The sequence below is a fragment of the Salvia hispanica genome, chromosome 1, assembly GCF_023119035.1.
Source record: "Salvia hispanica cultivar TCC Black 2014 chromosome 1, UniMelb_Shisp_WGS_1.0, whole genome shotgun sequence".
NCBI classification, from domain to species: Eukaryota; Viridiplantae; Streptophyta; class Magnoliopsida; order Lamiales; family Lamiaceae; genus Salvia; species Salvia hispanica.
Genome location: NC_062965.1, coordinates 33,963,978 through 33,979,156, shown reverse-complemented (window position 1 = coordinate 33,979,156; position 15,179 = coordinate 33,963,978). Strand labels below are relative to the sequence as shown.

Genomic DNA, 15,179 nt, shown 5'->3' with positions numbered 1-15,179 from the left:
TCCACTTTACATTTCTCAAAATTCAAATAAGGTCAAAATGAAAAACTTTTCATCATGAAAAATTTGAACTTGAGACTTTTGGGCTCAGATATTACCTACTAGGCCAATTTACACACACGAATTACCCCTCATTTTTATATTAATTGAGTCATTTTACTATTTTTGAAAAATTTCAAATTAATTGAGTCATTTTTATTTTTAACAAAAAAATAACTATCTTATTTTATTTACCATCACTTTGACACACTATTTTTTTATCTTCATATTGAAAAAAACGCCCCAATTAATAAGGAATGTAGGGAGTAGTAATCCTTGTATGAACTTGGAATTGAGCAAGAAGACTGGCCGGCCTTGCCTCGGTAAGATGGATGAATCGACTATAACTGTGGTAGTTTACGGTACTACTAGTCTATTTTCTTTCGCAATTTGATGACTCAGCAGTACAGAAAAATAAATGCAGAAATACTAGTATTGAAGTGAAATACTCCGTGAGTCACTCCCCCTAGTATTTGTAGGAGAAGATTTTCTTTGCACAGTGGGTCCCACGGCACAGCCCCTCAATGCCACAACCTTGATCAATAAATACCACACCCTCCCCTCCCCCCATCTTCACCAATCACCACCAACTTTAATTCTCCTCTCCTCCATACTCACCCATCCCTCAATTCCACCTTCAATTAAAAACACTTCCTCCCCAAACAAATGGCGATCAGGAAATCCAGCAAGCTCTCTCAAGCAGCAACCCTGAAACAAATCATGAAACGATGCTCGAGCTTGGGCAAGAAGCACGGGTACGACGAAGACGGCCTCCCCGTGGACGTCCCCAAAGGCCACTTCGCGGTGTACGTGGGGCAGAACCGCAGCCGCTACATCGTGCCCATCTCCTTCCTGTCTCACCCCCAATTCCAATGCCTGCTTCACAGAGCCGAGGAGGAGTTCGGATTCGACCACGAAATGGGCCTCACTCTTCCCTGCGAAGAGGTTTTTTTCAGATCGCTCACTTCCATGATCCGCTGAATCTCAACCATCCCATTCCGCCGCTCAATATAATTTGCCTCCTATTTTTGGAGAGAGATTCCCAAGAGGATAAATTGCCTCCTCTTTTTTTAACATCTTTCTTCCTATATTTATTTGGAGGGATCTGTCATTTTGGGTGGTTGCTTTTCTATCTAACTGGATTGTGGCTTGGATTTGTAAAGGAGCTCGATGTTTCTCATTTTTCCTCACTGAGGTGTTTGCTTACACCCTGTGAGAGAATTTTTATGTTAATTCCACCACGTTTTTTCACAATTATTTCAGCCTTATTGTTTGATTTCATTTGCATTTTGATCCAGGATATACCAAAGGACTATAAAAAATGGCACTACTATAAAAATACTACTCCACTCCCTAATAATGTTTGTGTTGATATTAACACGAAATTCACTTTATTTCTTTATTTTGAATTTTAGATGACTGATTTATTGTTACGTGTACCAATCACGTCATCAATTCAAAGTAGAAAATTATGTAGTGTGCCCATACATATCAAAGAAGTCAGGGAACTCAAACTACCTCTAAGTAACACTTAAACCAATTAAGGTTACACAATACTTAAATGCCAAATCAATTTGCGTTCGAGGATCAGAAAAGTAGGTAAGAAAAAAATAAATAAAAGATAATAAGTGTTAGATTTTGCAAAAACGAAAAATTACTCTTTCCCTCCGTCCCTTAATTTTGTCACACCTTGATCGAGCACGAGTTTTAAAAAATGCAATGGATAATGGGTTGAAAAAATTAGTAGAGAGTGTGTACTACTTTTATATATTAGTTTTATAATAAAATATGGGACGGACGAAATTTTGTGAGAAATTTTGTGGGAAGACGAAAATGAAAAAAAGTGACAAAATTTAAGGAAAGGTAATAAACGTCCTATAGTATACTTCATGATAAATAATGTAATAAACGGTAATGTACACAGGGTATTAAACAGCTGCGTGTAAATATGGAAAAAATTGTTTTTAATAGGAGGTAGTACAAAATTTATAAGAAGTAAACTAGAAAGTGTTGACTGGTCCATGTTCCGTAACGGACTAAAATTCCGTACAGTACACTACCACTAGTCTACTATTTTCCGTTAATGTCGTTATTCAAACAGTAAGAATTAAAGCCATGTTTGTCCCATTAAGGATTTATTGATTAAGATTAGACTATTAGTTTTACACAAACAACAATTTTTGGAATCTATAACCAAACTTTCACGAATATTTATAACATAAAAAGCGAGACAGGGTAAAGGATAGCTGTTATTTTATTCAACCAATGTGCACAAAACTGCTTATTAATTTGACTTGAATCGATACGTAAATTTTACTTTTATATTCTTCTGATTGTACTGAGAGATATTATTATTTTATTTAATACTTCATGTGATTTCGATTAATTTACGTTAATAATTTTATTTCATTTTATCAACTTAGTTTGAGTTTAAAATCTTAAAAAATACTAGAGATTCCATTAATTTTACATGTATATTCCTATTAAAATCAAGATCGATACACCTTCAAATAAATGAATATAAGAACAAAATCATGCTTTAATTGTTATCTAATTTATAAAACTAATAACATCAATAACAATTTTAAGATATTAGAATCAAACCAAATTGATAAAACAATAAAAATAGTGGTAATATGGATTAATGTCGATGTTCAAATAAAAGTGTATAGCATGGTGCATATGATTGTCACATAAGTTAATTAGTTGAAAATTTGGACCAGACATTTTGAAGGCAAGGTTGGTGGTGAAAGTGATAAGTCGAGTGTACATTCTTGTCAGACTCTAAATCTTAATACTAACAATTCGTAAATTGATCGTATAATTGATTAAACAAGAATTTGCATGGCGCGCCTAACCAATTATTAATTATTTATGCAAAGAGAGGCAACGAGAAGAAGAGATTCACTTTAAAATTTGAGAAGAAAATAAGAAAGACCAGAAAAGAATCTAATTTTGTTAGACTGTGTAGGTATTATGTGATACAACAACCTTATTCAATTGGGACCAAAAAATTGGAGGGACTGAGCTGGTCCTCCACCCTTATAATTAAAGCAATTTAGTTATGATTTTCTACTTTTTCTTTCACCCACTTTTTCTTTATGAAAATAGAAACTCATGTTGGGCATGGTTTCTTTTTGTTTTTCTTTCGATTTTTTGTGGAGGAGATTCCATTAATATATAGCTATGCTAAAAAATTTAAATGAAGAAAGGTAGATACACTCAAAAGAGAGGGAGTACGCCCACATTTCTTATGAGGGAAAAGAAAACAATCCCAATAGAGATAGAAACAATAATATATATGCAAAAGAAACGAAATACGATGGAATTATAATATTAGATACTAATATTGTACGAGTTTGTGATCATTTTAGATGGACAAAGAGTTAATAATCTGATAACTCTTTAATTTGCATGAATTTTGGTTTAACTTTCAAGGCTTAGCCCAGAATATTTATAGTATATCTATATGAGTTTTATTTACCAACAATTTTTCATGGATCGATTATGAATTGAATAAAGATATTTTACTGTAGGCTAGCTATAGCATTAAATTACTATCTTGACTTGAGCATGGAAAATAAAGCAAACCGAGCAGTCCTTGCTTTGGATTTTCTCTATTGTAGAGTAGTTGTTTTATTCAATGAAGAATTAAAATCACACAGATCAATAACCCTTATTGAAAATTTATGACTCCAAATTATGTTCTGAATTAAATCACACAGATCAATAACCCTTTTAACATTTTCGTGTGGCAACAATAAAACTTCAAAGTACAGACTATAAAATGTATAATGAGAAAGTATATATATTATTTATGCAGTACTATTATATTTATTCTTTAAATATAGATTTTTTTGTAAAACATGAATTTTAGTGTATAATTTGGTAAAATAAGGAGGTGTAGAAAGAAAAAGTTTTATAAAATACTCCATCCGTCCCCCATAATTTGTCACCATTTGATCCGGCACGGATTTTAAAAAATGTACTCCCTCCGTCCCATTAAAGATGACTCACTTTTCATTTTGCTTTGTCCCACCAAGATGACCCATTACTTAAAATGAAAACCCTTTTATCTCTACTTTATCCCATTTCTCTTACTTTACTCTCTCCATTTAACACACAAAATAAAGTTGCATAAAATCCCGTGCCGCCCAAGAAAGGGGTCATCTTCCTTGGGACGGAGGGAGTAGTAGAAAGTGAGTTGAAAAAGTTAGTGGCGTGTGGGTCCTACTTATATAGTATTATAATAAAATGTGAGTGAGAATGAATTGGTGGAATATGTGGTCCACTACCAAAAATGGAAAAGGTGAAAGGTGACAAATTTTTAGGGACGGACGAAAATGGAAATAAGTGACAAATTTTCAGAGACGGAGAGGAATGAATATCATCTCATTTGAGAAATAATATTTTTTAAAAATTTTCTAATTTTAAAAGGCAGACCAAAATGGAAACAATTACTACTCGTCCGCTAATTATCATTTTATTTTTCTATTTTTGTTAGTCCACCAATGAATGTCTCATTTATTTACATTTGGTGATGAACCACATATTCAACTAATTATATCTCACTCACATTTTATTATAATAAACTAAGGTCATACACAATAGTGCCCGCTCTATAAATTCGCTCATCCCTATTTTCCCCTTGTCATGTCAGCATTTTAATATTCCAGTGCACCTGCAATAGCATCCTAAATTCTGCCCTTACAATCCGTTTATCCCTATTTTCACCACTATTTTCTTTTTTTTAGTTTTTATATTATCAAATAAAATGAAATAGCAAAATAACATAAATTAAAGGCGGTGAGCATTGGAATTTTGTTAAGATTTGTTGGGAAATAAACGGGTTTCATCTTTTGCTTTCTTGAGAGAGTTAAAGGCGGATATATCGTCCAACTCCGTGCAATAGAGCTCATATATCCGTCGATTGTTTAGGGTGGATTTATAAGCGGTATTGTGAGTTCTCTTATCTCGTTTATAAAAGTAGGACTTATTTTCTATTATCTTTTTTCATTTATTTTTATTATATTTTTAAAAATCCGTGCCAAATTTAATTGAATTGATTATTCGTTGACGGAAAGAGTATTTTTAAAGGATAGAAGATACTCCCTCCGTCCCTCTGTAGTAGAGGCGTTTCTTTTCGACACGAGATTTAAGAAAAATTATGTTAAATGAGTTAAGCAAATGAATAATAAAGTAAGAATAGAAAAAGGTAGAGAGATGAATAGAAAATAAAGTAAAAAAAAAAAAAAATTGTTAATTTTTGCCGAAAAAAGAAAACTACTCGGCCTAATATGGGACAACTAAAAAATGACTATGATTTATAGGGACGGAGGAGGAAGTATATTTTTAAAAGATACTTACTTACTAATCCATACGACTCCTATTATCTTAATTTTTAAAGATCGAAACACATATACTACTATAAATTTTAAGGTTAGGGGATGGATAGACGATGGTTGGTGTGCGCAGGAGGGTCCGATATATAAACCAGGTTGAGAACTGGAAAGTGTTTAAAATTGGTGTGGGGTTGATGCACGTGACAATGGGCCCTAGTTATGTCCTATTCTTCCGTGCAAGTTGCAGGACATATGAGGTGACATGTCACTGACCCCTTAACCACATGCAAATATTACACATAATATCATTAGATAAGTGCTCCAATACAAATTTTTTTATCTTTGTTAATTGATTTACACATTTTACGCACTAATAAATTACTAAACATATGTTAGAGCATCACCAACGGTTTTCTTCATGATAAGAGCATCATTAACACGGCGGGCCGGACCCCAGTTGGGTCCCGGCCCGTGTCACGCGGCGTTGGAGAGGAGCATTTTGCGGCCTGGGCCGGTCCCAGGGACGCGGGCCGCCCAGGTTCCGACCGGGCTTAGGGTTAAGTGCATCGGGACGGGCCGCGACGCGGTCCGGCCTAGCGTTAATTGGTTTTCGGGCCGGACCGGGCCGCAACTTCAAAATATGTATATTTGTTTTATATTCGAAAGTTTATCTATAAATACCACTCCATCCATTTTTATATCTATTCAACTTTATTTCTCTCTCCAAAATTCGAAAAAATGCCTTCTCGTCAAAGAGCAAATGAAGCTCAAATGGTCCGAATGTTAGAGGCGGCGATATCGGCAATCCAAGGAGAAATCAACAACGAAGTGGAACGCTACCAAGCTGCTATTCAAGCGTGGAACGAACAACACATCCGGGTACCACGCCTCCAAGCCGATCTAATTGAAGAGATTTGGACACGCACCAACATTTTCCAGTATTGATGTTATGTTTTCATGATTTTTTTTGTATTTTTAAATTTCTATGTTGTAATTTTCAATTTCAGAATGAAGAACAACTTTTCCATGTTTTAAATTTTTCGGTGTATTTTATTTCACATCATAAAATAGGTTGTAAATTGTGAATAGTGCAATTTAATAGTTGTGGCCCGGGATTGGGCCTGCAGGGTTAGAGCAGTTGTGGACTGGGACTCAAATTTAGGAGAATGATGACGTGGAGGGGACTTGGGGCCTGAAATGGGGAAGGGGTTAAGGATGCTCTAAGATGGTTCATCCCGGTGGGACGAGACGCCAATGAAACACCATTTGTGGCGTGATATGGATTGTACGTAGTGCGAGTGGGCGTCGTTTTGATCGTTGAAAAATTGATTTTTTTTAAAAAAAATAAGAAAAATTCGAAAAAAATACACACCCTACATCCACGATTAATTGTTTCAAGTTTCCTCTTTCGCCCGTCCACAATTGGGAATCTCATTTACTTTTTACTACTTTTGGTGATAAACCTCACATTCCACTAACTCATCCCACTCACATTTTATTTTGAAACAATACTCCTTCAGGCCCCTGAAAATAGACACTTTTGAAAATGAACGAGTTTTAATAACAAAATTGGTAAAGTAAGAGAGAGATAGAAAGAAAAGTGCGTTAGTGGAAAATGAGTCACATCTCATTAAAGAGAAAAATATTTTTGGGGACAGTCCAAAAGAAATGAATTTCTATTTTAAGGGGACAAATGAAATATATAAAAATAGGACTCACACTTCAGTCTTCACTAACTTTTTCTACCCACTTTCCATTGCATTTCTTAAACCCGTGCTAAGTCTATATAAGAGACTTAATCATGGACGGAGTGGTAGTATAAAAGAATCTCACTCCCCCAAATATTAACGTTTATAACTGTTTTTTTCATTGTTATTATTTTTAATTTCTTTATCCACTAATTCGTCCCAAAATTGTCCATAAATCATGTATTTTATCGCTTTTTATAAGTTGTAATTTTAACTTTCAATTATGTCATTTTAAATTTATTTTTAATATAATGTCTTTTTAAAATTTTTTGGATTCACCTTAAGATGGATTTTTGTTTGCTGTCAAGGAGCTCAGGACGTCGTCGTTCTCTCAATAAGTCGTATCCCATGTGTTCATCTTTTCAATTTGGCTACGCACATGAAGCCGACGAGCGAGGATGTCATATTACCACATACACCCCAAACATGTTATGGTCGTAAACCGTGATTAGAGAATGTTACATGCTCGAGCAAGGACGTCATAGTACCGCATACACCACAAACATGTTATGATTGTAAACTGTGATTGGAGAATGTTACATTCTCGTTCCACATCCGTTCACACCGACTCATGTTTCAATGTAAAACGACCTCTTTTGGACTTTGTTGAAACTACTGGCCATGAACTATATCACGTGTGCCCTACCACCCATCACGTTGTTGAAGACATTAGAGTGGTTGAGGATATTGATGTCGTTGTAGGATTGAGCCGCTATTAAAGAAATAAATATATATTCCATCCGTTTAGGGCTGACAAATAGTATTGTGGATTAAGTCGTTATCAGGTCAACCTGATATCAACTCAATCCAATAAGGTGGTCAACCTAACTCATTTCGAAATCATCAGATTTTTATTGGGTTAATTCGATAAGGACCCAACATTTTTCCTAAATCCATTAACTTTGTAAGTGTTTATGTCGAGTTTCCGTGTCGTGTTAAATAATTGAAATTCATATGATTATTATGATGGACAATAATGAAGAAAAATTATAAGATGCAATTATGTGGGGGTGTTGAGAACAGCTAAACTTTATGGGATTGCAATTTGTTTCTGAAAGCACCACCCATGTGACGATTAGATATGAAACAACAATATTTAGCTAGGTACATACATTATTGATAATATGCTAATTGATATATTAGAAAATTATAATTTAGAAAATTAAATTATTGGTGGTGGCTCATTCTAAATGTAATTTATAGATTGCAATTTATGTGATGAACCATGAAATTATAGAGTACGTACTTGTCCCATTTAAAGGTTTAACACATTGTGTGTTAAGTTGTTTAAGTTTAATTATCGAAAAACTTTATGTGAAAGAGAATCTTAAAAGAAAAACCAGTAAAAACAAATTTGAAGAGGTCTATTGGATATTGTATAGTATTATAGATTGAGATGGGAGGAATTAAACCAATGTAAGTGAGTATAGTATAACGTAACAATGTTAAAATGCAAGTTTTGATTACTCTAGTGGGCCAGAGTTGACCAAATATATGAATTGGGTGATTTATTAGAGCAGTTTGGTGGGTCAAATCATTTGGCCCAAAATCCATGTGAGCGACAATAGTCGCAATTTCAGCATTTCTAAAAATATAGATGACATGATATCCATCAACTCTTTCTTTAATTTTAATGTTGTTGACTAGAGAAATTATTATTATATTTTAATATCTCACCAATCACCTTTTCATTTTCTCAATCAAATTTGAAATTCATATCCTTCATAATCCATATCGATCGACCGTCTATCATTTCATGGGCCATATTATTAGTTAATCACGGATAATGTCGAAAATTTCCACAACTTCTCTATTAGCATTCCACTCTTTCTTCTCGAAATAATTGAATAAAAAGGAAAAAGCAATCTACCTTTTTCTTGATTGATTATTTTGTTTTGATTTATTGATATGGATGGGTAGCTGCAATATTTTCTTAATTAATTATTTTGTTATGATTCACTAATATGGATGGATGACAGCAATATTGCATGAGATGAGTTAAATGAAACTAGATTTAACATTAAATGAAAATAATCTGAAAGTTTCGATTATCCTTCTGTTGTGCGCACTGATAAGTAAGATACTTGTGAAATTCAAAGCATATTATAATAATAGTATGGTGAGATTTATTTTAGAATTGAAATAATTCATTCTCTATAGAAGGAAGGTGGGGAAATTTCTTTAGCGAATGAGCCTAGGCAAAATTATCTGCAAAGGCTGATTCGTTTCTCTCTAGAATTTCTTATGATGATGAGTAAAATCATAGTTTTGGTTGTACTACCATTCATGTTTGTTTTGCGAGATTTTTACATATTAAATTTTTTTTGAAGGAATTGTATTTGTCTGTTGACATTCATGTATTTGAATTCTTCATTTTCAAGTTCTCATTTATAGGATCGTTAAAATTTGGGAATTGGATGGAAAAAAGTTTCAATCTCAGGCAAGCCAAATATCAACAGAATTTGTTGAATCTTTGTTTCAGTTAAAACGAAGAGAGAATATAAATTTCCACCTTAATTCGTTGTAGGATTATAAATGAAAGATTTTCTTTGACCTTTAGTTTTTAAACTTCAAATTGACTTAATAAGTAATAGAGGATTTTGGCTTTCCTTTTGTGAAGCTTCGAATAGAGTTACAAAGGAATAATATAAAATGTAGAAAATATAAATAAATTTGCTTAAATATAAACAAAAAAATAATATTGAAAAGTGTCAGAAGTGGGATTTGAACCCACGCCCTCGTAAGAGGACCAGAACTTGAGTCTGGCGCCTTAGACCACTCGGCCATCCTGACTTGTTGCTGCTGATGTTGGAATTTATGTATAAATCAGTATAAATTTCGATGGATTGAGTAACAGCTCCTTTAATCAAAGGTTTTTTTTTTTTTTTTAGGTGTATTCCATTGTAGTATTAATAAGAGGAGTAAGTAGTACTAGTACTTAAATACTTTATTGGCATAGATACAATCAATATGTGTGCCAGTGCCAGTGCCACGTCCTATATTTGCACTACGACTAATAAAAATCAAACTTAAGCACAAAATGCAGGCATTTGCAAATTATTTGATTAAGACTACTCTTTCCCTTATTGTTGCCTACTTCACCCAAATGGTTGAAATTCCTTGTATACTTAAATTAACAGTTATGTTTAATTTGAAAAGAATGTTTGCTTTTCAGTTTCCGGTCTATGATTTCAAATTTAAACGCCGATTAACTAAGGTGTAACTTGTAACTTGTTAGTGAATATATATAATTACAACATTTTAATATCTGACATTTTCTTGCGTGTCTTTATTATTAATCTGGATTAATTTGGATTCTCATCGAAAAAGGAAAAGAGGATTATTATTGTAGCATGGGTGCCGGTTTGGATTAATTAGATAAAATTTAGTCTAAGTTAAACATATACTAGTAGTTAGGGATGTCAATTGGGCTAACCCGCTCGGGTTCGGGCCAACCCACTCGGGTTGTCGGGCTATTTGGGTGCGGTTTATTCGGGTTGTGAATTTTTCGGGCTATAAATTTTCGGCCCTAACCCTAAATCTTTAGATTTCGAGCTAACCCACGGGCTATTCGGACCAAACGTGATTTTATGTGTTACTTTCTATTCGATTCAATATTCTAACTTATAAAAAAAAATCTACAAATTATCACAAATAGTAAAAGTATTATCAAAATGATCAAGATAAATAAAATAATAACAATTGAAAATTGAAACAATATTCATAAACATATTGCTAATTAGTAGAACACGTGAATCTGACTACAATTAAATGGAAATCATGCATTTAAAAGGAGTTGAATGGCTTTCTTAATTATATACCCAGAAAATAAATTCTAAGTAGTTAAAAAAGATAGTATAGATAGTAGTGTGTAGAAAATAACTTCTGTAAAATTGAATGACATTCTATATTCCATATGACCCTAACTTTCAATTTGAGCGAGAATACATAATTAACATATATACTTCATAACAATTTTGCTTTTAATATTGTAATTACCACATATACTTCATATCAACGCTGTTTTTTTAATATTGTAATTACCATATATACTTCATATAAGTATATAACCCAAAATTTTAATTATATTTTTATTTTAAATGCTCAACCCATGGGCTAACCCGCAACTCACCCGGGCTAGCCCGCATAATCCGCTGACCCGAACGGGTCAGCCCGTGTAGCCCTATTTTGTATTTGGGTTGAGATTTTCCGGCCCTAACCCTATGATATTACCGGATTATTCGGGTCGATCCGCGGGTTTCGGGCTAGATTGACATCCCTACTAGTAGTATTATTCAACTGACTTGATTCTTAATACTTAATTTTAAATGCCATCACAAAATATTAGTCTTAATTTATGTGGGGATATACGCATGTACATGTCTATGTTCCGGGTATATACGATGGTTGTCATCAATCATGATAGGACTATTGTAATTAAATTAAAGAAGTTGATGATTAACAAATATACGAAGCCAGGCGTTTACTCGAGGAATTAAGGCGTGGTGGCTGGTAATGTGACTTTGTCTTGAAAAGAGGCATGTGGCCATTTGCAATGTTTAAAAATTTCGTTCTAAACACTATGTTTATCAAACAGTAAAAAAATCAATCACTATCAAATAATGCATTGAGCTAAAACAAAACCCAGATGCTCAATACGTGTTAAGCATCCACTAACTGACTCTAAAATTATAATCATTAAATGCTATATACTATATCTTTTTTTATATATACAGAAAAACATCATCATAAATTTCATTACATTAGTTTTCATCTTGATTTTCAGTATAAACCAAACATCATATACTACAGCTGCTTAATTTCATCAAATGTCGCACGTGATGACGTGAATGTGGATTTGAAAATCGAAACGATTTTTCACTCACCATAATTATAATTATAACACTCTTTATGATGAACCGGATATATTTCATAATCCTGACATTTGTCTGTAATTGTATGATAAATTGTAAATTGATTAAAACTTACGTTCACCCTCGTAAATTTGCTTACCTATACAAAAAATTGAAATATCACAACAACGATAAAATCAAGATACTAATGTCATGCTAAATTCCCCTCAAAAGTAAAGATATATATTGACAATTAGGATGATTGGGCCTAGTTTTCAGTGTCAAAAATTATATTGGGCCTAGTTTACAGAGTTAAAAAATTACATTGGGCCTGTTTCGTGTAGACCCATTTCCTCTTAGTTGAATTAATCATCTTTGGACGTGTTTGGTTTCCGGGATAAAATAGTAGCCAAAATATAATCTAAAATTGAGTTGTGAGATTATTTAGTTGGAGAGGGTTAGCTATGAGTAACTATCCTATGATTATCCATCTAGTTAGGTGGTATTCAGTTTGCAAGATAAAATAATACCACGATACAATCTAGGATTGAGTTGTGAGATTATTTTAGTCATAGGGGGTTAGTTGGTTATTCATCTAGGATTGAGTTGTGGGTTAAATCTCATGAACCAAACACACAACAAATTTAATCCCAGATACAATCATACGAACCGAACACCCTCTGGATGCCAAAATTAGTTTTTCAGCTATGGGTGTCAAATCCGTTAATTAGTCATGTGCTATCCAATTTCATGAATCTAGTTATAATCCAAAATCCAAATTTTAATAGTATGAATTTCTACTTGTTACTTAGGACTTGTTTGATTTGTTTGTAAGTGTTCCGATAAAGGCCCTTCAGATAAGGTAAGCGACCGCTTTTTCTAATATCCTATATTGAGTTGTGTGTTTGGTCTGTCAGTAAATAATAAGGGTGTTTATATTATCTGGTGTTTGGTCTTCCATATTACACCTTCATTTAGTACCCAAAATGTCATTCATACCCCCACTTTACCAATTAACTACAAAATTGGTAAAATGAAAACCCTAGCTCTCAAATAAAAGTTTGTGCACTCATTTTCTTCTCAATTCTTGCGCCGCTTCCTTCTCCCTGTGTAGTTGGGTATTTTTCTGCAAGAGCGTTCACCACCGTTTGTTCTTCGGGTAAGTCTCGCCGGCTATAAAGCATTCTACCGCACTCTTATTCCACCAGGTTTTTCTGTACCTTGTCTCACATTTTACAAATTTTTTTAGCGACATGGTAGAGATTCATTCTGACTTTGGTCCATCTGAGCACTAATGTATGAGTGTCGAGTTAAACCCTAAACGTGTGTTTATTCTTTTTGCGAGATGCTTTATGTTTTGCACTTTAATACTTGCTCTTTATTTTGTATTTGGTTGGCCATACCGATGTGCGTATTAATGTGTAAAATTAGGTTGTCATTATTGGAGATTTGCTGGTATGAAATTATTATAAAGTGGTAGAAAAATCTAGGTTATGTGTATTATACCCTTTGCATTTGTTGGTTTGCCTTCAGTATTATACTCTACCGTTGTGTGTATTATACCCTTTGCATATGTTAATTTAATGATTTTAATCATCAAAAACTTGTGCGTATTATAATTGGGATCTGGTCCTTTGACTTCGGTATTATCTGGGCTTGCGTTTGTACAGTTCTCATATGGAAAAACTTGGTTGTGTGTATGAGTGGTCTATTGTGTTTGACGATTGATGCAGAGTGTGGGTCTGATTTTTGGTTGTGGCTATTTCATTGCAGTGAATGCAGACTTTGGTCGCGTGCGGAGACGTAAGACTGATCGAACTAGGCGTAGTTGGTCTGATCGAGAGGAGAAGATACTGGTTGTCCCGCTGAAGGATCTGTCAACACATGAGTGGAAAGCCGACAACGGCTGGATACCTTGGTAAGCTCGAGGAAGCTCGAGGAAGCCGACAGTTGGCGTTGTCCCAACTCTGATATCAGAGCGAATCCCCACATTGTGTCCAAGATAACTGCCTGGAAAAAAGCTTACAACTCGCTGCAAGGTATACTATCGCGTTCTGAAGTTGGATACAACACAGATGTGGACTATAAAATAGATGCCACAGAGGAGCAGTGGTCCCAGATTGTGAGGGTAACTTGACTTATTCCTTAGACTTTTTTTACTGATTTTATGCAGAGATTATATCGATAAGTATCTATTGTTTTCATTTTCTTCATTCCTCATTGACAGGTGGATCTCGAGGCCTGGTTCATGCGCAACAAAGCTTGGCCCTACTGGCCGCATTTGCAAGTTATATTTGGGAAAGACCGCGCAAACGGAGTGGTTGCTGAGGATCTCAAAAGAGGCGGAGATTGAATATGATGGAGGTTCAAGTGTAACTTGGAGGACATATCTGCATCTAGATATAGTTATGGCACTGAGGAGCAAGTTGCAGACAACACTTCACTCAGCCACGGAGGTGGTATCCCTACTGGTAGACCTGCCCAAGGTTTACCGAACCGGCGGTTAAAATCGAAACCGTAAGCACCGGTTACGGTTCCGAACCAAAACCGTGAAAATTTACTCGAACCGAAACCGTCGATTTTTGAATCGTGGTTCGATTCAGGTTCAAAATTTTTTTACCCGAAACCATGTCGGAACCGCCGGTTCCGGGCGGTTTCAAACCTAAACCGCAAAAAATGGCCGGAAAACCGTGAAATTAAGCCAGAACCGCAAAAAACTGGCGGTTTGAAACCGTGAAAAACCGTAAAAAAACCACCGAAAAACCGCCGGTTCGGAACCGAAACTGAAACCGACGGTTTTTGAACCGGAACCGTAACCGTGAAACACCTTCGCGGTTCGGTTCCGGTTCAACAATTTCCAAAACTAGAACCGGCGATTCCGAACCGTAACCGCCGGTTCCTGAACCGTGGGCACCTCTACCTACTGGGAAGAAGCGTAAGGCTGTCGTAGGGAGTTGCAGCAGTGCGAAGGAGGACAACAACATTGACGGTCTCCAGCTGCTTACAAAATTGCATGATGACACCAGCAAACGCCTCCAAGTCCTCAGCCGCCGCATAGGCTACGAATTTGATTTGAGCAAGGTAAGAAAGGAGGTGTACGAGATGCTTGGGAAGCTCCCGACCTTGAGCAAGGCATAGAAGTTCAATGCTGGGGAACTGATACTTCGTAAAGTGGATCGCCCGGACTTCTTCCTAGGGAT

At 34.9% G+C, this 15,179-nt stretch overlaps 1 protein-coding gene, 1 long non-coding RNA gene and 1 other non-coding gene across 3 annotated transcripts; 2 read left to right on the top strand and 1 right to left on the bottom strand.

Annotated features, from left to right (window-relative positions):
* The first annotated feature begins 619 nt into the window (after positions 1-619).
* On the top strand, positions 620-1,290 carry LOC125201759 (auxin-responsive protein SAUR50-like). The gene has a single exon (XM_048099999.1). The coding sequence runs from the start codon at positions 703-705 to the stop codon at positions 1,015-1,017; it is 315 nt and encodes a 104-aa protein (XP_047955956.1). The 5' UTR covers positions 620-702; the 3' UTR covers positions 1,018-1,290.
* An 8,545-nt stretch (positions 1,291-9,835) lies between these two features.
* TRNAL-CAA lies at positions 9,836-9,919 on the bottom strand. Its single transcript has one exon. It is a non-coding gene; the product is annotated as a tRNA-Leu (tRNA).
* A 3,178-nt stretch (positions 9,920-13,097) lies between these two features.
* LOC125197882 lies at positions 13,098-14,739 on the top strand. Its single transcript, XR_007172292.1, has 3 exons — positions 13,098-13,138; positions 13,753-14,107; positions 14,207-14,739. It is a non-coding gene; the product is annotated as an uncharacterized LOC125197882 (long non-coding RNA).
* The last annotated feature ends 440 nt before the right edge of the window (positions 14,740-15,179 follow it).